This window comes from Tetranychus urticae, chromosome 1 (assembly GCF_039701765.1).
Source record: "Tetranychus urticae isolate SD_2017Ah chromosome 1, NJAU_TeUrti_SD_1.0, whole genome shotgun sequence".
NCBI lineage: Eukaryota > Metazoa > Arthropoda > Arachnida > Trombidiformes > Tetranychidae > Tetranychus > Tetranychus urticae.
In genome coordinates, this window is record NC_142958.1 from 5,983,549 (window position 1) to 6,006,619 (window position 23,071).

At 29.9% G+C, this 23,071-nt stretch overlaps 1 protein-coding gene across 2 annotated transcripts; it reads right to left on the bottom strand.

The window, feature by feature from the left end:
- Positions 1-340: 340 nt before the first annotated feature.
- dysc (whirlin protein dyschronic) lies at positions 341-22,952 on the bottom strand. 2 transcript variants are annotated; one of them, XM_015929789.3, is made up of 10 exons: positions 22,361-22,952; positions 20,569-21,662; positions 13,243-13,368; positions 12,784-13,159; positions 11,610-11,806; positions 10,581-10,903; positions 9,690-9,915; positions 7,230-7,574; positions 6,915-7,049; positions 341-1,591 (listed from the first exon to the last, which is right to left on the bottom strand). In XM_015929789.3, the coding sequence occupies exons 2-10, from the start codon at positions 21,463-21,465 to the stop codon at positions 1,361-1,363; spliced, it is 2,856 nt and encodes a 951-aa protein (XP_015785275.1). In that variant the 5' UTR covers positions 21,466-21,662; positions 22,361-22,952; the 3' UTR covers positions 341-1,360. The 2 variants fall into 2 exon arrangements, with proteins under 2 accessions (XP_015785275.1, XP_089122884.1); XM_089266758.1 differs by lacking the exons at positions 6,915-7,049; positions 7,230-7,574 and having other exon boundaries at positions 22,361-22,717.
- Between the last annotated feature and the right edge of the window lie 119 nt (positions 22,953-23,071).

The following is a 23,071-nucleotide window of genomic DNA, read 5'->3' on the forward strand; positions in this document are numbered from 1 at the left end:
CATTGATTATTGCATTAAGAGGATAAGATTACTTTTCAAAAGTAATACAGTAACTTATTCTCTACCTTAATCATGTTTGATTAATCTGTATAGTGATTCCTTGTATACTTTAGTAAACATTCTAGTTAATTGTGTCAGCATTATAACCAAACTGAAAATAATCTAATTAATTTTGAAAGCTACTCAATTTATCAGAGCATTTAAATTTACCAATTTTCAAGATGTTAGCATAGAAATGAATTAGAAATTGATTTTATTGATTCCATACCGAAGAGTCAAGGTTACTAGTTTTGGGTAAAAAACTTCCGTAAATCAATTGTAAAGCAATTTGGAGACGAAATTTTCATTTGACAATTTAATTTCTCCTCTGTATTTAACAATGATTTATCACAAATGAAATTAACAATCAACAAAGAGAAATTGAAAAACTGGTTCAAGCGTTTGTTTTTCAAGATACAAAAAAGAAGGCAATTTACACTAAAAACGTCTAATTACACATTGACAGTTGCGTTGTTTGGTTTTGGCTTGGATATATCAGTTTCAAGTCAAAAAAGTTACATTGATACACAAAATTACAAATTTAAAACAGTTACAACATTAATCTATGTATAATACAATAAGAAACAGGTAAATGATAAAATTACAATGAAGAAGAGCATGAAAAATAAGACGATGCTTTAAGCAATTTCAAAGGCGCTCTTAGATTCTTGCTTTTGGCAAAATTCAATGTTGATTACAATGATGATGTTCGATGATATCAATATGAAAATGTTTCAAATGACTGTTAATTTTGTCGAAAATTGCAATTCATAAAAAAAGGGGGGACAGATCAATAGGAATCAAAGAAAAGACTGAATTTGACAATTGAAAATTGTGAACACAATGGGCACGTTGATTGAATGACAAAAAAAGATATGCAATGAATCAGTTATATGACAATGAAAGGTTGGCCATTGATCATACGAAACCAGTAAATTAATTAATTATCTTGTGCGTGTTATCATTCAGTATAAATTACAATTAATGAGCGTCTTTCATCCAGTTTAGCTTTAGTATTGGTCAGTGACTAGTAATGATGGAGGACAAGATTATGCTTTGTCTTTGATGTAAGGAAGATGAAAATGTAAGCAGATTTGGCAAGGAGAGTAGAGTTTGTACGCAGAAATTAGTTAATCAACCAATTTGATGATAAATTTTGCTTTTGAGATTCAATTGTTTAAAGACATTTGTTAATTAAAGCTCCAAATTTCAATGAAAGTGTTCCAAAAAAGCATATGGAATCAGGTTTGAGTTTTGATCCATCTTTTGCTTTCTGAGGCTTCTTTTATTTTGCTTGATTTACCAAATTTTTCTGGTCCAATTATTCAAAGCTATTATTTAATAACATGAATGATGATCGACGAATATCAAATTCATTTTTTGATTTCTCCCGAACAACAAATTCAATGTGATCCTGTGGACTGTTATAATAAGCCGTTGCTATCATTTGGGCAATTTGTTCATGACTTAGATTGGCTGTAGATTGTCCGTCAACCTCCAAAATTATGTGACCAACATGAAGATCACCGGTATCAAAGGCAGCTCCTGAACTCTGAAATAATAGAACAAAAAAGGTAATCATTAATAAAGATTGAAATGAGATCATTCAAATTATTCTAGTCACTAAATTAATCATCTTCAGTTTAGCAACAAAGTAATCAATATGCAATTATAATACAAGCTGACAACAATAGCTGTTATGGTTACTTGACTTGTCCTACGACTTTTAATGTCCAACAAGACTATAAATATTACAGTTAATTTATCATCATGGTAATGATTAAAAAGAGAAGGAATGTGTCCAATAACATGATCGATTTAATTGAATTGTGAATATGTTAATTGAGCAGCTATCTGATTAACAATGCAGGGACAAATCATGCTCAATCAATTCATCTGAAATGATTCTTTTGTGATTCAAAGTATCACAAAAGGTAGACACAAAACATTATCATTGAATCATAAAAAGCTTATGTTTACAACACATTTAAGTCCAATTGATTAACAGACATTATAACATACAAGTAAAGTTAGTCAATAATAGCAAGAATTAACAATTCAACAATTAAATGTGTTTACAACCAGCAAAAATTGTAAGAATTGTAAAAATTTAATGTTACCAAGGAGAAGCAACTTTAAATTGCTCCATTTAAATATAACTGGATCACCTTTTTAATGGTCAATTAAATAGACAACAAAGTTTACATTTACAAAAGTCCATCTTTGATGAGCTTAGTAACCAGTTTTTGTTTCATTTGTTCAACCTTTAACCAGATTTCAGTGAATCTTATTGTGTTGGTAAAAATGGAAAATTTAAATCAAAATAGATTGACTGATTTATTTGAAGCAAAGAGGATCAAGAAACATTTCAAAGTTTAAAATGAAACCGAGGCCAGTTAAAATAGCCAATTCCTAACGGAATGTAACTCAGGAAGGAGACCAGGAAGATAAATAGGAAGATGACGATGATGACGATAAGAAGGAAAAATGGGTCTAACAAGATGAGGAAAAGTTTTCTTCAGGATTTTCTGAAAAGGAAACTTGAATGTAATATTTGTTTTTTTTGGATAACAAGCAACAATCCTTTTGCAAGGAAACCTGGATATTGTTCTTAGTTGAAAGATTTTTTGGTGAAAAAAAAACTGGAGCCAACTAGGGACTCACGAAGAGGATGAAAAGATGAAATGAAAAGGTTAGTTTGCTCAGAATTTTGATGAAAAAAAAGTATCTACACATCATGAAGTTATGAGGAACTGATTCAGCAAAGGAAAAGGATTTTTTACTTTTCCTTTGTATTCCTCTTTTTTGTTCACTAAGTATTGTTATTATTGAAGATGATGGTGAAATAAAGTAAAATGCACTTGAAAAGAATCATTGATCTTTTAAAATTTCATTTGATTGTTGACAATTCAAACATTTACAATTCAGTGTGGTTTATTTTGGGTGAAAAAAGCCAAGTGAAAAGTGACTAACGAGAGATCATTTGAATGTAAATCATTACCAAAGATGACCATTTTAAACATGACTGCACATTCAATGGTCAATATTGAAAGCCAATTCACTTTTGTTGGGTTCAGTAATGATTTACAATTAAACTTGAGTAAAGATCTTGAGAAGATGAAAAAAGATGAAAGCAAAATGATAATTGCAATTTTTTACAGATAATCGGAAAAAAAGTATTGAATACTATAAATATTGACACAACAATCTAAACATGTATTAATAAATTGTATGCAGTTGTAAACAACAGGGTAACATGATAATAAAAGAGTTGAAAGAACAAAAAAAATAGAGAAGAAAATCAAATATTATTTTGTTGATTTTACTTTTCCTATTATTTTTAAAGTTCAACCTTTTAAACCCATTTTTCACTGGTCAGCTTGTAATACAATGTTAACCAAGAATCAACAATAATTCATTATACTCAAACTCAGTTATCATGTATACTGATCAAATTAGGCTCTTGGTTACAATTGAAGCATTATTATATCATTATCTGAAAGGTTGTTTGCAAAATTTAAGAGTCAATTCAAGTTTTATCTGAGTTTCATGCTTTCTCTGGTTCAAGCTTAATGTTGCAGATTAACCCAAAAGTTTCAAGGCAAGTTATTATGATGCTGAAATAGCATCACGATTTACTCAATTTTTCAGCAAAACTCGAAACCCAGGTTAAGCACAAACTAGTTAATGATACTGTTAGCCGGCAATCAGTTGATTGAGTTGGTATAAAGTACATTTACTTTGGATTAATCTGGTTGAAAGTTTAACTCATAGATTTTCAGTTCAACTGATTTCAATTGATGATTCAAAACTAGTCAAGAGTGAATTCAAAAAGATGGAATCATTTTGGTGATGTTTCCATGTAAAAAAAACATTCATTTCAATCTCCCTTTTCTCTGGAATCTTATTAATTTTTTCAAGGCAAACACATTCTTTTGTAATTTCATGATCATGAATGTAAACATTTTCTTTGCCTATTAAATTTGCAAGGTAAAACCAAGTTTCCCAAAATTTTCATGGAAACTGGGAGTTATTATTATCATGCATTTGCTTTACTTACACTCAACTATTAGAAACATTTTACATTTTTGTATTTATTTAAACTTTCATTAGCTGTCATTACTAATTGTAAACTCTAATAGGTTCAAGTAAAGTTACTTGAATTATCTTCGGTTTACTGTTAATTAAAACTTGAAACAATCAATTTCCAAATGAGTTTTAAAACAGATTTATATGATTTGTTATCAACAATTAAATTTAGATTTAATTTTTGCCAATCCTTTTTTAATTGAAAGCCTCAAGTTCACCTTAACTTGCTAATTGTTGACTTATTAACAGCTAAATCAATGGATCACTTTGCTCGACCCATTAACCTTAAATATTGATTTAGCTCATCTTTACTCAATTAATTTCTCGTTTTCTTGCTTAAGGTAATTAGGATTGATTTAGTTGGATTTAATCAAGGCCAAGTTAAATAAGGTTTCAGGATATTAGTTAATTCATCAACTGGACAATCAGATTGATTAATTGAAATAATCCATATGTTTACCAAACAAGGTATTGATAAGAGTGTAAAATAATGAATCTGAAATTGTTTATTCAACTCATCTGAACTTATTGACAGCAATTTTGTTCATCTGATCATTTAAAGATAAATAAATGACGGTAAGGATGATTAAGTAAATTATAATCATTAAATCAACATGATTAAATCTTATTATTGGCAGTTTTCGAGTTATATTCAGTTGAGCATTTTAATACTGAATCATGAATCAAGTCAAATAATCTCATTATTTATAGTTAACCTTGAAAGAATACCAATTTTAGCTCAATAAGAATCAGTAATCAACTATCAATTAATGATCAACTTTTTGATAATCAATTGCAATTGGTTAAGGTTGGGTTTAATGTCAATAGAAGATGTAAATAACCAAATTACAAACCTAAATGACTTTTTTCTGGTTAACTTTTCAAGAAAATTAAATGTAAATGGTAAATAACAATCAAATAGTGAAATGATGATCAAATGAAAGCTTCAAAATTGTTTCAGGCAAACCTTCAAATCAATGAACTTGAAAAATCAAATAGCAATTGAACTTATGTTTTGATCAGTTTAGTCGCAATCTATAAATGATGAGCACTGAATAATCGATGAAAATACGTTTATTTTTAGCTTGATTAATGAATAAATTGGGAATTATTAACTGGCAAAGTCTTACAAGGGAAGTGAGGTAAGTGGTACGGTTAAAATCGGATAAAAAGTGTATAATTCTATTGATCATGATGAAAATAGTTGGTTACCGTACAAAGTTGAGAACGCAATTGTCCTTTTCTACCTCGAAATCCGATCATTGCTTTTCAAAACGCATAAAGCCATAGTGAATAAAATCATAACTTTTCAACAAATTCAAAAGTTTAGTTCTGAGGTAAGTTACACAATTTCAACTTATCGCTATGGCTTTATGCGTTTTGAAAAGCAATGATCGGATTTCGAGGTAGAAAAGGACAATTGCGTTCTCAACTTTGTACGGTAACCAACTATTTTCATCATGATCAATAGAATTATACACTTTTTATCCGATTTTAACCGTACCACTTACCTCACTTCCCTTGTTAGATCTTTTCAATAACTCAGTATCAGATCAGGAGTCGGTGTAGGCTGAATGAGCGTTTGATTAACAGATTTGAGTCAATATGTGATCAGACTGAATCTTCGCTAATTAACTAACCAGGATGGTCTTAAGTAGTCCTAATAAGCTCATGGAAAACGGAATATGGGAATAAAATAAGAAATGAAATGAATTACAATTGTATTCATTACACAATATTTCTTTGCTTCTTCTTTTCATGTCTTTTCATTCAATTCTGGTAATGACATGGTTATGATGAAAATAATGATATTACAGTTTAAAAACATATTATTAAAATTCTTATTATTTTTTTTCGTGTTCAACAAATTCAATTAAATGGAAACATAAATTAATGAGAAAACACCGTTTATTTCAAGTTTTGTTCAGTCCAATGTTTATCATCAAATTAAATGTTGTTTGATGACAGAGAGATATTTTTAATCTCATTTGTATTCAAATTAATTTGTCACAAAGGTAAATACGAGTGTTTCAATTGTGGATTGATGATCCATTAAATGGACGTTATCAATGGCTTTGCTGATGGATTTTCACTAAAAAGTTGTTAATTGTTAATTTGTTTGATCATTTTGAACAAAATAACAAATCAAGCTTGAAATGACAATGTAATCAAGATTATCGAAGGTTTAATAAGAAATTAATGAAACCAAAAGCAAAGTTCATTGTTTGATCTACAATCATACAACTCTGTTCGACTTGGATCTAATCTATTTACTGAATGTTTCGTTCATAAGAAGCCTGAAAAGATTTTCTTACTCATGGCATTTTGATTGTCGCACAATCGACAATTTACTTGTTGATTTGTCCGAAAAATAAGATAAAAGGTAAAGTTGAGAATCTTGTTGGACTTTTCGGCTCAACCAAGTTGTATAAATGATGCTAAAATGGACGAACTAAAAACCCTCAAAAGGCTGTTTTACAATGAAAGTGGGTTTCAAATACTAATTCAGGGTTTAAACAGAAAAATTGGTTTATTCTGAAGATTTACTTGTATTTTTGTCCATGGACTTCAAACCTATGATTTTCATAGATAATCAAAAAATCTCAAGAACCGCTAACCTTACAAAAAGATGAATAATATTTTTCAATCCTCCTAATTGAACCTTATCAGCGAAACGTTGTCTTTATCTGAAAAGGCTAAAATTTACATTTTTAAACCCTCTTTTGAACGTTAAGATGACATTACAATTTGATTTGTTTGTAATTATATTCATATTTAATACTTACATGGATACTAATTATTCGAGGTTGAAGTTGACTGGGTACATCACAGCCACCTTCGATTGCCAATCCCAATATTGGTTTCGACTTTTTAACAATCACTCTTAATCGGCCGTCAGGTTCACGGACTGATCTGTGATACTAAATGGTTCATTTGCGAAAGAGTAAAATGATAATTACAATTAGAGTCAACAATTAAAATTTGCAGATAAATGTAGACTTTGTTGAGGTTGAATAGCATCAATTTCAACATTTAACAAGCCTTGACTTTTTCTTTCTTTTTCAAGATCAACTTTGATTTTGCAATGGATTTGAACTTACAGGTATTCTGAATGATGAACTACGGTGAGGTTGATAGTTAAAGGGTGATTGTGCTGCTGAATGTCCAAATGTATTGAATGAACCTGGACCTGGAAGTGAACTGTGTCTTCTAACCCGAGACTGGAAAACTGAAGATGGATGATGATGACGACGATGAAGATCTTCATCATTGATAATTTCCTTTTCATTATGGTGTGATTTCTCATCACTTCGGTATAAATTAGTTGAACCATGAAGTGCTAAATGATTATTCCGATTATCACTTGAATTTAATGTTTTCATTTCAACTCCACTCAACGAATGTTTCCGCAAATTATTATCATGATATTCATAAACCGATTCTTTCTGCAGTTCAACAGAAATATTAGGAAAAAAGATGAAATCAAATTAGCAGAAATTAATAAAACAGTTAAATTAAATCAATTGAAATGGAAACAATTTATTGTCATCATTTTTGTTTGTTTGATGGTTCCATTAGTAATTATAAAATTTTCAATGAGTTTTCAATGAAATTAATTGTACAGAAGGTGATTTTGTTAATACACATTGATTTGGCTCTGTAATCCTAATTAAAGAATCAAAATTAAAAAGTCGATGTAAATCCTAAAACATGGGAAATACAATAGATGGGAAAAGTAAATCGAGCATAAATTAAATGTTAAATCTGGTTAACAGTCGAGTTGATTTTAGGTAAAAAATGGATTGTTATGATGTTACAGTCTGACCAGTTGCTGCTTGTTGACAACTAATTGGTGAACAAAGTTGATTGCTTGGCTGTCGATTAGATCCAAGTGATGAAGAAGAAACAACTGTTGATCGAACAATTAAAACTGGATTAACCAATTTAGGCCTGGGAATACGGATTGGCTGAATATCTAATAGAGCTTCCATAATGATTAACTAATTAACTGATGCACACAAAAGCACAAATTGAAAAACTATTGATTTAAAATTTTTGGCAAAATTTAAAAATTAACTTAAACAGATTGAAGTGAAAATGTTGATATGAATTTGAACAGAATATCTGGTTTCAGTTTGTAAGACTTGTTGAAATGGTTTGTTGTTGCAAACTGTGTGATTGTAAAGTTTAATTACCTTGTGATAAACAAGTTATACAATCGTAGGTTGGCTCTTTAAATTGTTGTTTAACTGTTCAATTGGTGGATTAAGGAGTGTTGACTTTGAAAATAATTTACACCAAAACCTGACAGGAACAGTTCATTTCAATAAATGTTTACACCCAGAACTTGCCTTTGTGGGTTGACTTTTTGTTTCCAGTTGATGCTTGATGAGCATAAATTGCTACTGATTAAAGATCATTCAATTTATCATTTCACTGTTTATCAAAGATCAGATGAACATCACACAACACCACATCACATCAACTTGGACCAGAACTTGGTATGAGAAGACCAAGAAGTTGATTGCTTTTGATCATTTTGATTCAAATTCAGTCTATTATTGTAAACTAACAAAATTGATTTAGCAAACAAAAAGGTGATTATTGGTTTGTTTGTAATTTTAAAAGGTTTGAAAGCTAATTTTGTTGTTAATTTTCTAACTATTCAAAGATGAAGATTAATTTAGTTGTATTTCGATTAGTAGCATTTAAGGTGATTATTTTGTTGAAGGTAATTTAGATGAATCAAATAATGAAAATAATGACATCTTATACTGTGTTATTGTTAAAAGGTAAAGCTGATCTTTTCACTAAAATTAACAATGGATTGTTCAATTGTAATTAGAACTGCGATTCACAATTTTAAGATCTATTTTGAGAAAATTCATGATTTTTTTGTGTTCATTTTATAATCATAACCACAACTGAGCTTGAAAAGCTGATAAATTGAACACAACAAATGGCTTAACTTGAGTTTAACAATTACAAGTTTACAGTACAAAAAGCTGATTATAATTAGATTAACTTTTTAATGTTTTAAATTGTAAGATTTGTTGATTCAGTCAGTTGTTTTCCCAGTCAATCATTCAGTTAATATTGTTGTTTCAACTTGAACAGATAATCAGTCAGTTGCTCATTAAGATGGGTTATTACAGGGTTTTAAGGGGTGAGTGACCCGATCCATGAATACTTGAATTTGCTTTATTTCCTGACAAAAAAGATTCACTAAGTTTGATAAATTTTGTCATAACTAAACAAGTCGATCATCAACATTTACTATCGATAATAGATTCATAATGTCCTGTAAATTAGAAGCTGAAATTGGATAAGAATGAGAAAATATTTTCTTCTAGAAGTCGATTGCAAATTGAAATTTGATTATTCAACAATGAAAGTTAATTTGTAACGGAAACTCATTGAACTGTTCATCTTGAAATATAATCATTTGGGGAACAATTGCAAGCATCAAACAAAAGATGATCAATTTTGGTATTAGATTGTTATTATTAGATAAATTGTAATCCATTCCAATGTATAGATCAATATCAATGTAGACTTACATTGTATTTGTTTGGTAAATCATGAGCAGCAGCTATTGACCAACGTCTTTCATCCGAATTTACCGGAACTCCAAGGAAATCATTGCAGTTAGAGGTTGACTTTATTTCCGGATTACCAGAACTATGTCGACGAGGAATTGGTTGATCTTTGGTAAACGATATGGGAGATAAAGAGTCCATTTCCGATCGAAATCGCACGGAAACATTTCCGTTTCGAGATGAATTTCTGCCGAATAGAAAAGTAAAAACAAAATTAGTCAACAATTTGAGACAAGTGTTAATCAAAGAGTGAAAGTTGGTTAATCACAAATCAAGGTTACAGTTAATCAAATAAAATAAATAGAGTTAAAGTTGATTCAATTTGACCATTGATTGAATAATATTGTGATTTGATCTTGAATCAAGTTAAATTGTTCAAATATTGATGAGAAACGGAAATGTAATTTTGTTCTTGTTGGCTTGTCAAGTTGATAATTTGACTCTTTTGTTTACTCATAAATTGTGATTATCTATTGTGTTAATGGGAACACAATTAAGGTGAAGGTGATTAACGTTGCTTAATGAACACATTTGATTAACCTTCAATGAACTTTAAGACAAGTCACAAATTTACCAACAAAAATGACAGCTAAATGAGCATAATTGCACTTGAATGTTTCAATTTGCAAGCAAAAAAAGATAAATTTCATGACAACATTCATTGATTTTGAGCTAAATTCATATTGATTGCATTGATTGAAACTACAGAAATAAGCAGAAAATTTAAGAAAGAAAAAACTAAATTAAAACTAGAAAATTAATCAACAGATCAATGATTAAGTTTAGTCTTTTTTGTTGCTTTTCCTTCTTTTGCCATGGCTTAGCTGGTTGAATGGTTGGTAATCAACTTACCTTTCAATTGGTATTGAGTTAAGTTTGCTTGATTTAGTGTGCGTTGAATCATTCGGTGAATGATGATGGTAAGAGTGATGATCACCATGATAGTAATGGGAATGGTGGTGGTGTTCATTAGCCATTGAAGGTGAAGATTCTTGAGCAAATGAAATTGAATTTTCACTCGATTCTTCATCATCCCCAGCAATCATATGAGCAGATTCAATTGGATTTGCTTTACTTTTGATCATTGCTTGTTCCTCTCTTTTAAAGATTAACTCGTCAAATTTATCCAAATCCTCTTCACGAATAATTATACGAAAATGGTTTAACAAAGAATACTGTCCAATCGTAATTAATAATCAGCAAATCATTAACAGAAGTTAAATGGCACCAATGAAGATCATGAAAAAAAGAGAGGAAAAATGATTAAAATATTGTCAAACATTATTATCGGAAAAGACATTTTTTCTGATTTTATCTGATTCTTCAGTGAACAAATGCATTATTTTTCAACAATTAACAACATAGCTGAATGGAATGTAATTTGAATGATGACAAAATTATTCTTAATTCAATATAACAATCATAATTCGTTAACAAAACATAAAAGCATTTTTTCCTCCTTCTATTTGTGTTGACAGTTGAGTCTCTTAGTTGACTTGGAATATTTTTTGACATTATTTTGTCTATTAAAGCTAAACTTTTTTTGTTTGTTTGCAAGTCAACATTTAATTTCAACATTTAGTTGACAGTTTTTGACTGATTGTCAAAACAAATTCAAATTCACCATCATTTCCTAATCTAATCACATTACTATTAGTTTAAAAACATTATCTGTCAACCTCAAGATTGTTAACTGAAATGAAATATGCATGGAAATATAATCACATCAGAATCAAAATAAAAAGGCAGAATAAGAGAAAGTTGAACAAGTGAAATGCAAAACTCAACAAAAAATGAGTTACACAAATGTACACGTAAAGATGTAATATGCAAATGCACATTTAATATTAATTGTAAATCAGTTTACAATTAGAAACTTACCTTTTCTCTTGTATCTAAAAGCTCCAAGAAAAGTGCAATAAAGGCATCTACGGTCATTCCTTTGGTTTCATATTCATTACGATAATAAGCAAAAGTAATACGATCTTTTTCAGGCAATAATTGATTCAATTTTTCTTCAAGAATTTCTTCCTCGGCACTTTCGGTTACCAATAAGGTTGGCGTTACATGGTTGGTTCCTAATGAAATGGGAAAAAAGTAAAGATTAGTTATAATGAAATAATCTGGTTGGTGTTTGGGATTCAACTTTTAAAAAGCTCTGGAAGTTACCTTGAATGGCAACTGTTACTCTACTGTATTTGCAACTCAATTAGGTTTCTTTCAAGATTGATACTTTTACTACTCAACGTTTCTTTAAATTACCTTTATTGATTACTTTGAGTTATTTTTTCTGGTTCAATCTTAACAATAAATCGATCACAATTCAGTTTATAGCCTAGAATGTTAAGGTTAAAGGTTGTCTTTTCAGTCTATCATCAAGCTGTACTGATTACGAGCTCTTATATCATTTAAGCATGAAAGCAAGTATACAATACAAAGGTTGACATGTTAAGTGTCCATTAACAAGTTAAATCAAAGTTTATCTAATCGATTGATTGTTGAAATTAGAGAATAAAAAAAGAGATTGAATCAAAATGATGACAATAATGAAAATGTCAATTCATTTTAATCAAATAAGGTTGAGACTGCAGTCTAATGATATTTTTTTCATTAATTTTTAGTTTTCATTTACCTGGAAGAGTAAGATTTACTTTATCAAATAATAAAACTAGGTGAAGATGCAAGTAAAATGGAAAGAGTAATGAATAAATGAATTTATCTGAGTAAATATCTAAATGAATGTCTACTATAAAATAAATGAAATTCTAAGCCATAAAATTGCTATTGAGAAAAAAGAAATTAAGATTTCCAGCCGAAAATTCTCAAGCAATTGCTTCAAGACAATGTTAGTGAGTTTAAATAGCCTTAATGGTTGACATTTTCACCGATTAATGTTAACACTGAATTCACTGTAATAAGAAAACAGGGAAAATAATTAGATAGAATCTATTTGAATATTAAAATGAAAGGTGCAATAGATTTGATTCCAATTGTATTTCCCGCTTTTGATTGGTCAACTATTTCAAGAATCGAAATCTGATTGAAAAAGGTTTACCTTGTTCGCTAATCGGACGATAGACTGGAGATCCTGTACCCGGTGAACTTGTTCGTTGTGAGCCACAAGGACTTCGATTGAGCCTGTGATGGTGAGAAGTCTCGGGCAATGAACATCTTGAGGACGGAATACGATTAAAGGGAAACTCTGTTTGTGATGTTGACGAGCCAGATGATCCATCAGATGAAGTCAACTGAGCAGCAGCGGATGATGAGGAGGACGAGGAAAGGATAAGCGAAACGTTAGAGGCCGGTATTTTACCAACATAGCGAACCTTCATTGTTAACCGGGGTGATGAGCGTAATATATCCACAGCCTCATCATGCAGGACATGTTGAAAGTCATGATTATTTACAAACAATATTTGATCACCAATCTGAAACGTAAAAATAAAAGATCACAAAAGAAATATAAAATTAGTTAATTTCAAATAAGGAAACGCAAAATAAAGTTTATTACCTTTAACCCGCCTCTTTCAGCAGCTGACATACTCTCGATCCCAGTAACATAGATACCAAGTCCGTATTCAAGTCCTCCTCGTATCATTAATCCTGGATTGATTCCTTTCTCTATCACAATTTGAACCTAATAAGGAAAGATTAATTAAACAAATCAAGTTAATTAACTTAATCTGTACATCAAAAGAAGAAAAAAAACTATCCAACAAACAATAGTTATTAAGATTACGGGAAAACAAAACCAATCTCATTATTATTTTGCTGTTTTAGCTGAAAGTATCAAATTATAATAAATCAAGACATTAAATATTAAATTACCTTTTTAAACCTAATCTGGTACAGTTACCAGTTACCAGTTATTGAAAGCCTTTCCCTACCAAAAGTTGTCATTTGATATTTTCAATTGATTATTTGCTATTTCATATTGTTACATCGAGAAAAGAAGTTTCATCAGAAAAAAACAATTGAATAATCAGATGATATTCATCTTTTTACCCTTCATATCCATCTAACCCTCGCAGGCAACTTTTTCAATTTTATTCATTTCTGCAAATTTCAACTTTCAAAGAGAACCCAATTTCAATGATCAATGATTCAATTGTAAGTCACTAAAAGTTGAAGAAAAAATAGAACATAAATTGTAATACAAATCAGTTGAAAAGGTTCTAAATCTGTTACATAGATTTAAAGCAATCAACTTTAACTGATTGTAACAATTATCACTCCAAGATTCAATTCCAACACTGAATTTAAACGAACTTCTTTACGCTTTTATTCGAACTCAGCTTTCTCGACTTTAACTGTTATCTTAATACTATCATTATTAACTCAGAGCATCCAGTCTATGAGATACACTTTCGACTAATGAAATAGCGAATTCGCGTCTTTTAGCAACCTTTAGAGTCCATTATCATTGAGTTTTTTCACGTCAAACAAAAGCAAACGAATTCATTCAGAGTTTTCATTTCGCTCAGATAATCTTGAATATCTTTGATATTCAATATGATGGATTGACATGAACAGTCAGTTGAAAGAAACGGTAAATCAAGTGAATTGTTGACTATTTTTAAAACAATTGAAAAATAATCCAAAGGGAAATTAATGATTTAAAGATAAGATCAATTTCAATGATAAATTTCTCTGTAAACCTGGTTTGGATGAATCAAATTCAGATCCACTCGTTATTACTTCATAATTTGAATATTAATTAACATTTACATTTTATCTTGCAAAATCTAATTTAAAAGTTTGAATTGAACATGAAGGCAACATTTTCATGATTAAATATGATAAATATGCATTAATCAATAAAAGGTACAAGGGAAGCATTTAGCTCATAATGGGAGTGAAAATTATCAATTATTTTAAATATGCTTTATGGATATAAATTTACAATCTTGTGAATATGAACATTTTAACCAATTATTTTGGGAAAAGTTGAAGTAAAAATTTGTTTCAATGATTATGGAACCAAATATTGGATTCTGTAAATTGAATGGCGAAAAAAAGTTGCAAATCTAACAGCAATTGAGTAAATATTTAATGGCAAATCCAATGAAACATTGAAGATGAATCTCTCTTTGATTCAGTGAAGATGAAAATTTGTGTCACTCTTGATGCCAGTTCATTGACTAGCAACTTTCAAATATCAACTGTAATTGTAATTGGATCAACATGATAATAATTGAACATTTCACAAGTTTACCCTGAAGCTTGACTGAATAAAATTACAACTGTGGATCAATTTGATTGAAGTTAATGCAAAGGAAGAAAGGAAAATATTAAATTTGATTACAATTTAAAGTTTGCATGAAAAACGATAACCAAGTTAACTTTACAATTTTCAGGTTAAAATTCAATTCCCTGTAAAAGTATGACATTACAATGACAAGCAAGAGACAAATTGAGATGATAATCAAGCCGAGGAAAGACAACAAATTTGCAGAATTCGTTGAACCTAAAGGCATTGAATGAAGCAGAAATTACATGAAATAACATAAAGTTGCATAAAAGGTAACAAGAGAAAGTTGAAAGGTTAAAGTTAGTCCTTAAGAACAATAATATTTCATGGTAAAATGAACTTTGAAAGTGGCAACAATTTTTCATCTTCATCTTATCTTATTAATAGAAGGTCTTGTTAACTTTTCTCATCAGCATTATTCAGTGAATGCTGAATAATCTTTTCTCCATTTTTGGGTTCTCTTCTTCTTCCATCATTCCTTCACAAATCTTATTCATCTTCATCTCTCAATTATATCATGTTATCCTCATCCTCTTTGCCCTTCTCAGTCCAAAGTTATCATTCACAACTATCTTTACTTCAACAGTAAATTAAGCCTTTTAAGCTTTTATTTGGTTAACCTTATTCACTTGAATCATTTTGCATCCAAAGTATAATCAAAGATAATCAGATTGATTATCGTACAGAGAAAAGGTAAAGATCAAAATTTATCATGAAAAGGAGAAAATTCATTTTCTTTCTTGGCTACCAGATTATGATCATCACTAGGAAACTAATTAATCATTTGGATAACCTTTTAGACAAATTGTTGATTGTTTCAAGTATAACATTTCAAGCAACTAATGGTTCAATGATGAGTTAAGGTTGGGTAAAAATTGAATCAACTAATTTGATTTGTTACTTGATCATAGACGAGAAAAAAATCGGGTTAATAAAGAGACTTAACTTCATCAATGGAGTTTAGTTAATTGAATACCTTCAGGAATTTTTAATTAAAACAATAATTCAGCAATTTACACTCATAATTGTCTAAAGATGTCAATCAGAGCAAAGATCAGGGAATGTCTAGGAAAGATGTTTAAGGATTTAGTCGATGATTGCTGTTGTTTAAAATCTGGTAAAATCTGGTAACTTTCAATTTGCTTTTGTTTTCCCTTTCAAAAGTCATTTCATTTACATCAATACATTTGATACAATTAAATATGAAACAATTTGATGTAAAAAATCTCAATAATACTCTTTTTGCCCTCAAGAGTTGCATTCATTATTTAAGTGATTACATTGTCTTTTAGCTTGTTTAACTTTTATCATTATTTTATCCTAATATTTTTTCCCTAATAAAATCAATATTGAGATATTATAATAATTCAAGCTTATTCATCATTTCAACAATAACTCAGATTCTTTACATTATTTCCATGATTTTCTTTCTGTTTATTATCATTAGAAGTTGAAGTTTAAAGGAAACAAAAAACTGATTCAGTGAATAGATTGAAGTTGATTGTCATTTTGTTGAATCCAGCTCTTGTTAGACAAAATTATTGGGCAAAAAAAGATTCTGAATGTTAAATGCATTTAAATGTTTCGCTGGTTCAACTGGAACTTACATGAGTTGCATGAACTTTGTCTTTTAATCAAAAGGATATTTTTAGATTGTTTGATACCTGAATCTGTATCATTACCAAATTGAGCATAAAATGTATCATAAAATTAATACTCCAAGTTTCAAAGTTAACATTTTAACTCAACGCAATTTGGGTTTTGATATTTATTCATCTTCTTCAAATCAAAGACTAAATCTAATTTAAACATTTTACTTTTGATTAATGACGAGCAGATGATGAGTAGCAGATAAAGTTCAAAATACAAGCAAATGGCATATTCATTTGAATGGCGCATGAAAATTTGTAAATCAAAGTGCAAGTAAAAAAAGTATAAATGATTGAAAGAAATCAATTGATTGTAAAAATTTCAATTTAACTGTTTCCATTTGAATCGAAGAGTAAAAGTAAAATTGTTAAAAATCATTGCAAATCAATAAATCAACAAGATCAACAATCTTGATTAGAATAAAATGAAACTATTCAGACAATCAATTGAATGGTGAATGAAATATCACAAAAGGAAAAATTTCATTCTTCGATTAAATATTGATCAATTTTTCGTTTCAACATTTACATCGTACAACTGATACCTTGGATGCTCTGTTGAGTTGAAATTTAACTGCTAAAAATGCAGGAAACTGGAGTAAGGATCTGTAAGAATCTGAATGTAAGAATCTTTTCAAGTCATCATAAACTTGACTGAATCTGATGGAAAAGGCTTTGGAAATTACGATCTTGAATGGTTAGATAGCAAAAGGATGGCATTGCATATTGAACTTGACCAATCAAGATAATTGTGGTTGTTGAGGGAAGCAAAGTGTTAATAATGTTGGGCCTTATTTTGACCTTTAATATATTCTAATAATTTACAGATTCTGCTATTAGAAGCAATTGAATGGATTGAATGTTCACAATCAATTCAGGTCAGGTCGATTAAACTTGTACGCTTTCCTAGTCCTTATAAAAGTATAAAATAAAAGTCAATTGTAATGGTAATGGTTAATTACTTGAGGAATGAATAGCAATCCAAAAAGGCAGAAATGGAAACGTGAGTTGAATGGTTAAAGTTGAACCAAGATGCATTATTATACCACTGAATATCAATTTAAAAATTATGATTAACAATTATGCTAATAATAGCAGGTAATACCAATAAATATTGATATAACAATATTAAGGAATGAGAATGTTGAAGACTTTATTTCAACTTCAAGTTAACCTTTGGTGACTTTGATAATTAATGGCATTTGGAATGATATTTAACCAGATTTAAGTTCACAGAATTGATCATTAAGGTTTATCTCATTGTTACTCAAAGATGATCTAAAAAGTAAATATTGACTCAATTGGAGTCAATTAACAGGTTGATTGTTGAGATTAAAATGTCTATTTAAATGAACAAAACAGAAACAGTAGACTTGAGGAAATTAATTTACGATTAATCAGGAAAGTGTATTGAATCGTTTGAGCGATGATAATTTTAAAGTCACCAAAATTCTGGTTGAACACTTGTTGAAGACTAGTTATGAGCATGATCTGAAAACATGTGAAACTTGATTATATGAATGACCAACTTTGGTAGGTTTAAATCTGTAAACCATGAAATTGTCCAGATAAATGAAATTATTGCGAGTAAAATCAACAGCTTGAAAGAGATGAATGAAATTTTCATCTGAAAGTGACAACCAGAAAGGTAAACAAGAAAAAAAAATCTGGTAAAATAGTCAACAAGAAACTTTAACTCTTGGATATCAATCAAGATGAAATTGTTATGTAAATCAATTTGTAATTAACCACTGAAACCAGAGAATAATCATGATAAATCAGTTTAACTCATGCAGTTTACACTCTCAGCGTGAGGTTTGGGAATAAATTTCAAACCCAAATTAAGGGTAAAATTAGGAGAGCAACAAGAATCAAGATTAATGTTGATCAACGGAAAAGCTGGCAGATTAGTTGATAACAATGATCAGATCACATGAATGCTCAAATTTCAACTAAACATTTCAAATATTGATCATTATTTTTGGTTAAAAAATAAACGAAACTTGAGGTCTTTTTGTTAAAGATGAAACAATTTGCTATCAAAGTGAAAGGAATCAAAGTGAATGATGAAATTACGATTATTAATTGAAAGGAATCACCAAGAAAACAAAATATTGTACAATTACAAACATAGTACTTAATTTAGTTTTCACATGAATCCATCAATCTTTAACTAAACCCTGAAAACCTTTCATTGCTTTTTTCCCTTCACTTTGGGTTATTTTTCCTCTTATTTGTTGTTGCATTACGTTTTGTTTTTCAACCTATTTTTTGTGTTCGCCTTCAAAATGATGTTGATTTTTACGTTTTTTTGTGTTTCTCTTATTTTTGTTTAAAACCTTTTAAAACAAGTAAAACACTGTGAGTGAATGTTATTACAATGAATATACATGGTAAACATGAGTCTGAATAAAAAATGAATGTGAATATTTACATTGAATTGTAACTTTTTTGCTTCCAAGAAAATAAACTTCAATTTATTTTTCCCTAATTTTGTGCTTTCTCGCCATTTTTGATATAAATTTTTGGATAAATAATGTTTATTGTACGTTTAACTGAATCAACTGATTCCTTTGAATCATTTTACGATCAAAAAGCAACTATTAATGAATATAAATGTTTCAAGAAAATGGTTTAAAATTGAATTGTAAGGTTTTTAAACCAGAGATTCCAGGAGTGCCAATTGATAAATGATTTGATTGATTCCATCAATATTGATTTTCGTTATCAACTATTGACGATTCAAGGAAAAGGTCAAAGGTAATGTTGATGAAACATAATTTCCTATGAATTAATGGCAACGGAAATTGACTGATTGTTCCAATATTGTAAATCATTGTAATTTGTTTTACGGAAAAGGTAAACAATTTGATTAACTTGGATTCCAACTGTGATGCATTCAAAACTGTAAAATTTATTCAAACCTTTTAATTGAGTAATTAATTAATAATAATTTAGCTTTAATTAACATTGAAGCATAATCGTGATAACGTTTTTTTTTTGGGTTGTCATTCACTGTCCTATTGAATGGTAAAAGTCAAGTTCACCCAAATTTCAATGCTAATCAATCTAATCCTTGAATAATTTTTCTGGTTAAAACCAAATTATTAAAGTCTAAATTGTAATTTGACTTTTTTTGAATGCTAATAATGATGATTTGCATTCCCTTTGATACATAAGAAGATTACAATCAAAATATATTAACTCTGTAATATCAACTTGAACCTGCTAATTTATTAAAACCTTTGTATGGAGAGGAAAGCAATTTGTAGTTGAATGTTGAAGTCACTAAATTAATGGTAATAATTTACATATTATTGTAACACACAGTCAATGATTAGACAAATGACAATAGCATTAATTAACATTCATTGGTCATCATCATTATAATTTGGGTTAGTGAATAGGAAAAACTAACTCCAGTATTGTTGAAAAACTCATGTTTGGAGGTTTTTTTGCAACAAAAGGTTGAAATTCCCAATTAACTGATGATTATCCAACGATATTAATTGAAAAGTTGATCACGTTTGTAAATTGCGATTATTTTTAGGACTTGAAATTGGCTGACAGGGGAAACAGATAAGTTTGGAAATATATTGCTTGATATGAATATCATTTGAATTATTCTTGATTGGTTTTGTCACTTTTTTGCCTCCAACAATATCAAATTTAAATTATCTTAAGATGATTATGATGGAGTAAAGTTTATATTTTATGAATAATGTGACATGAATAAAAGAATGACAATAATCTGATTGTAAATTGATGACACAAATCTGACAGAATAAAAAAAAGTGTAAATCCTGAGTTCTGAGTTTTATTGAGTTTTGAATTTTTATTGTTTTACGTGCAAAAGACTAGCAAATTTTTTGAATGGGTTTGCTTTGGTATTGTTCAGGTTTAAGGGTTGATTGAGGAGTAAAAATGCTTTGATTACCGTTCTGATTGGCTGTTCACTGGGTCTGATTGATAAACGTCTTCTTGGTGAATTGTTCATTTTTGAGGGGGAAGTTGAGCTTGGATCATTGAGAAGAGGATCGAATTCGGAATCACCAGAGATGAGTAAATCACGATCAGGCGGTGGCGGTGAAACAGGTCGACCTTCTGGGTCAACCCAATGGTAGGTTGCATGGCGTCGTTGGAAGGAAAGAGCTTCAGCTCGAGGGAAAATGTTGAGGGTTATAACATCATTGGAACAGATAATGTGAAGAGCTTGTTGACACGTCATGTAGGAATCAAGGAAAGATATGTAATTAGCAGAGAGTATCTGATCACCAGGAGTAAGGCCAGCTTTTTCAGCCAAAGAGTCTTCGGCAACTCGTGAAACATAAATGGCTCCAAAAAGGCCAACTTCAGCTCCACCGCAAAGAGTTAAACCAGCATCGGGTGGATCATCTGGTTCTTTGAAAATGCTAACTTTACGAACATAACGAAACGCCTGATTGATAAACAGAGAAGAACCATCATTCAAATTGATTAAATTTAATCCATTGCCATTTCCACCACTCAACCCAGATTCATTTCGAACCGGTGAGTTGCCATTCAATGTCATTCCGTTAACACCGTTTGAGCCATTTCCAATTATCCCGTTGCCCCCACCAGGACCAGGACCACTTAAAATGACTCCACTGGTTTTGATGGGTCCAAATGATGAATTTGGTGGTGGAGAGGCTCGAGGTGAAGATCGACTTGCTACTGGTGAGGCAGACAGAAGGAGAGGTTGGCGAGATGGTGAAGATGAGTGAACAGATTGGGAATGATGTTGATGGCGATGTTGATGTGAACGATGATTTGATTGGAAAATTGTGCGACCTTTGGAGAATGGAAAATCCATCTAAATAATTGGTCCAAGAACTTAATCTGATATGATATGTATATTATGATTATTGAATGTCTCGGATCCAGAGTTTGACTTTCTTAGTGATTATGCTGTTTAGGCTTGATATTATATTGATATGAAGATAGTTATTATTTTGATATGTATTTTGTATTTTTATCAGGTCCAAATTGCTGTTAGACAATTAAAATCATCTGGAAAAAACGAAAAAGAATAGAAAAACAAATTAGTTGGTTGAATGATATGATTGAAAAGTGTTGACGCGAATCAACAGTAAACTTTAGCTGTATGCTAACCCGTTAAATTTGGTTTTCAATAAGTAATGATAAAATTAACACAACTGACGTGATTTGTAAGCATAATTAGTCTACCTTTGGACACAGCTAAGATAACTTACAGGACTAATTAGACAACAGTGGACAGTATGAATAAGTGATGAATGTTGAACAAAAAAACATAAACAAGTTATAATTATTGGTGATAGCTGTCAGCATTTAAATTAAATATTAATTTAGAGAAATGGTGGGTTTGATTTGGAATGACTTGTAAACTAATCCCATCAAAGTTGACCAACTGTAACCATATGAGAAGGTTTTGGATTGTTAGCTTAGGTGGATCAAATTTCTGTTGTCTAAACTAATTTTAAGGCTAATTTCATATTAACTCAAGTTTGATAAAGATGTAAATTTGGGGAAACAAATTTGCAAATGTGAAAAAATTGATCAATTAAACTGCAAATGTAATTTCAAGTGCATGGTTAATTGCAGGTTTCTCGTTTTGTTTTGAATGTTTCTGGTTTAATACAAAAAAACAGGTAAGGAATAGGTTAAGATGCGCATAGAAAAATCAATAAAAAAGATATTACAATTAACTTTTAATGTATATTACTTACATAATTGAAGGTTGGTGGATTTTGATTATAACCATTAATTGCATGAAATCCATCATAATTTGTTGCATTGATCATAATTAAGGTTAACCAACAGCGAATTGTGTAATGGTGATTCAAAGTGGAAACATGATGTACTGGTAATACCTGGTAAACAACCGTTCTTTTTGTTGCAGGTTTGAGTTAAACATAATTATTTAAAACATTTAAGTTAACCAGGGAATATTTTAGATGTTGGTATAACAATTTAGTATAATTAAAAGACTGGATTAGATGGTAAATTGTAAAGATATGTTGTTTGATTGACCAAAAAACCAGAAATCACAAAGTGTTGTTGCTGTTAAATTGTTACAAATCGTTACTGTACGTAAAAAGATAGGGTCCAGAAGGTTTTAACCAGAAGAAATATCATAAGGTAAAAGCAGAAGGTGAAAGTATAAAATTTAAAAAGGTTTGTGAAAATAAATAACTGGTAAAAGGGTGATGATTAAGACAGGTTAAAAAGGGTGTTATTAGCAAAAAAGGATTTTAGGTTTGATTAGTGTTGTTGATATGTTGAAATGGTTTAACCATGCTGAGATGTCAGAAAGAAAATGATATCAGATGGAAAGAAAGGAGAGTAAAGAAGGAGATGATCATTGGGAGAGAAAATTGAGTCGACAAAATAAAGGCAAAATCTAACTGACTTTTGATTATTCTCCTTTCAATATCATG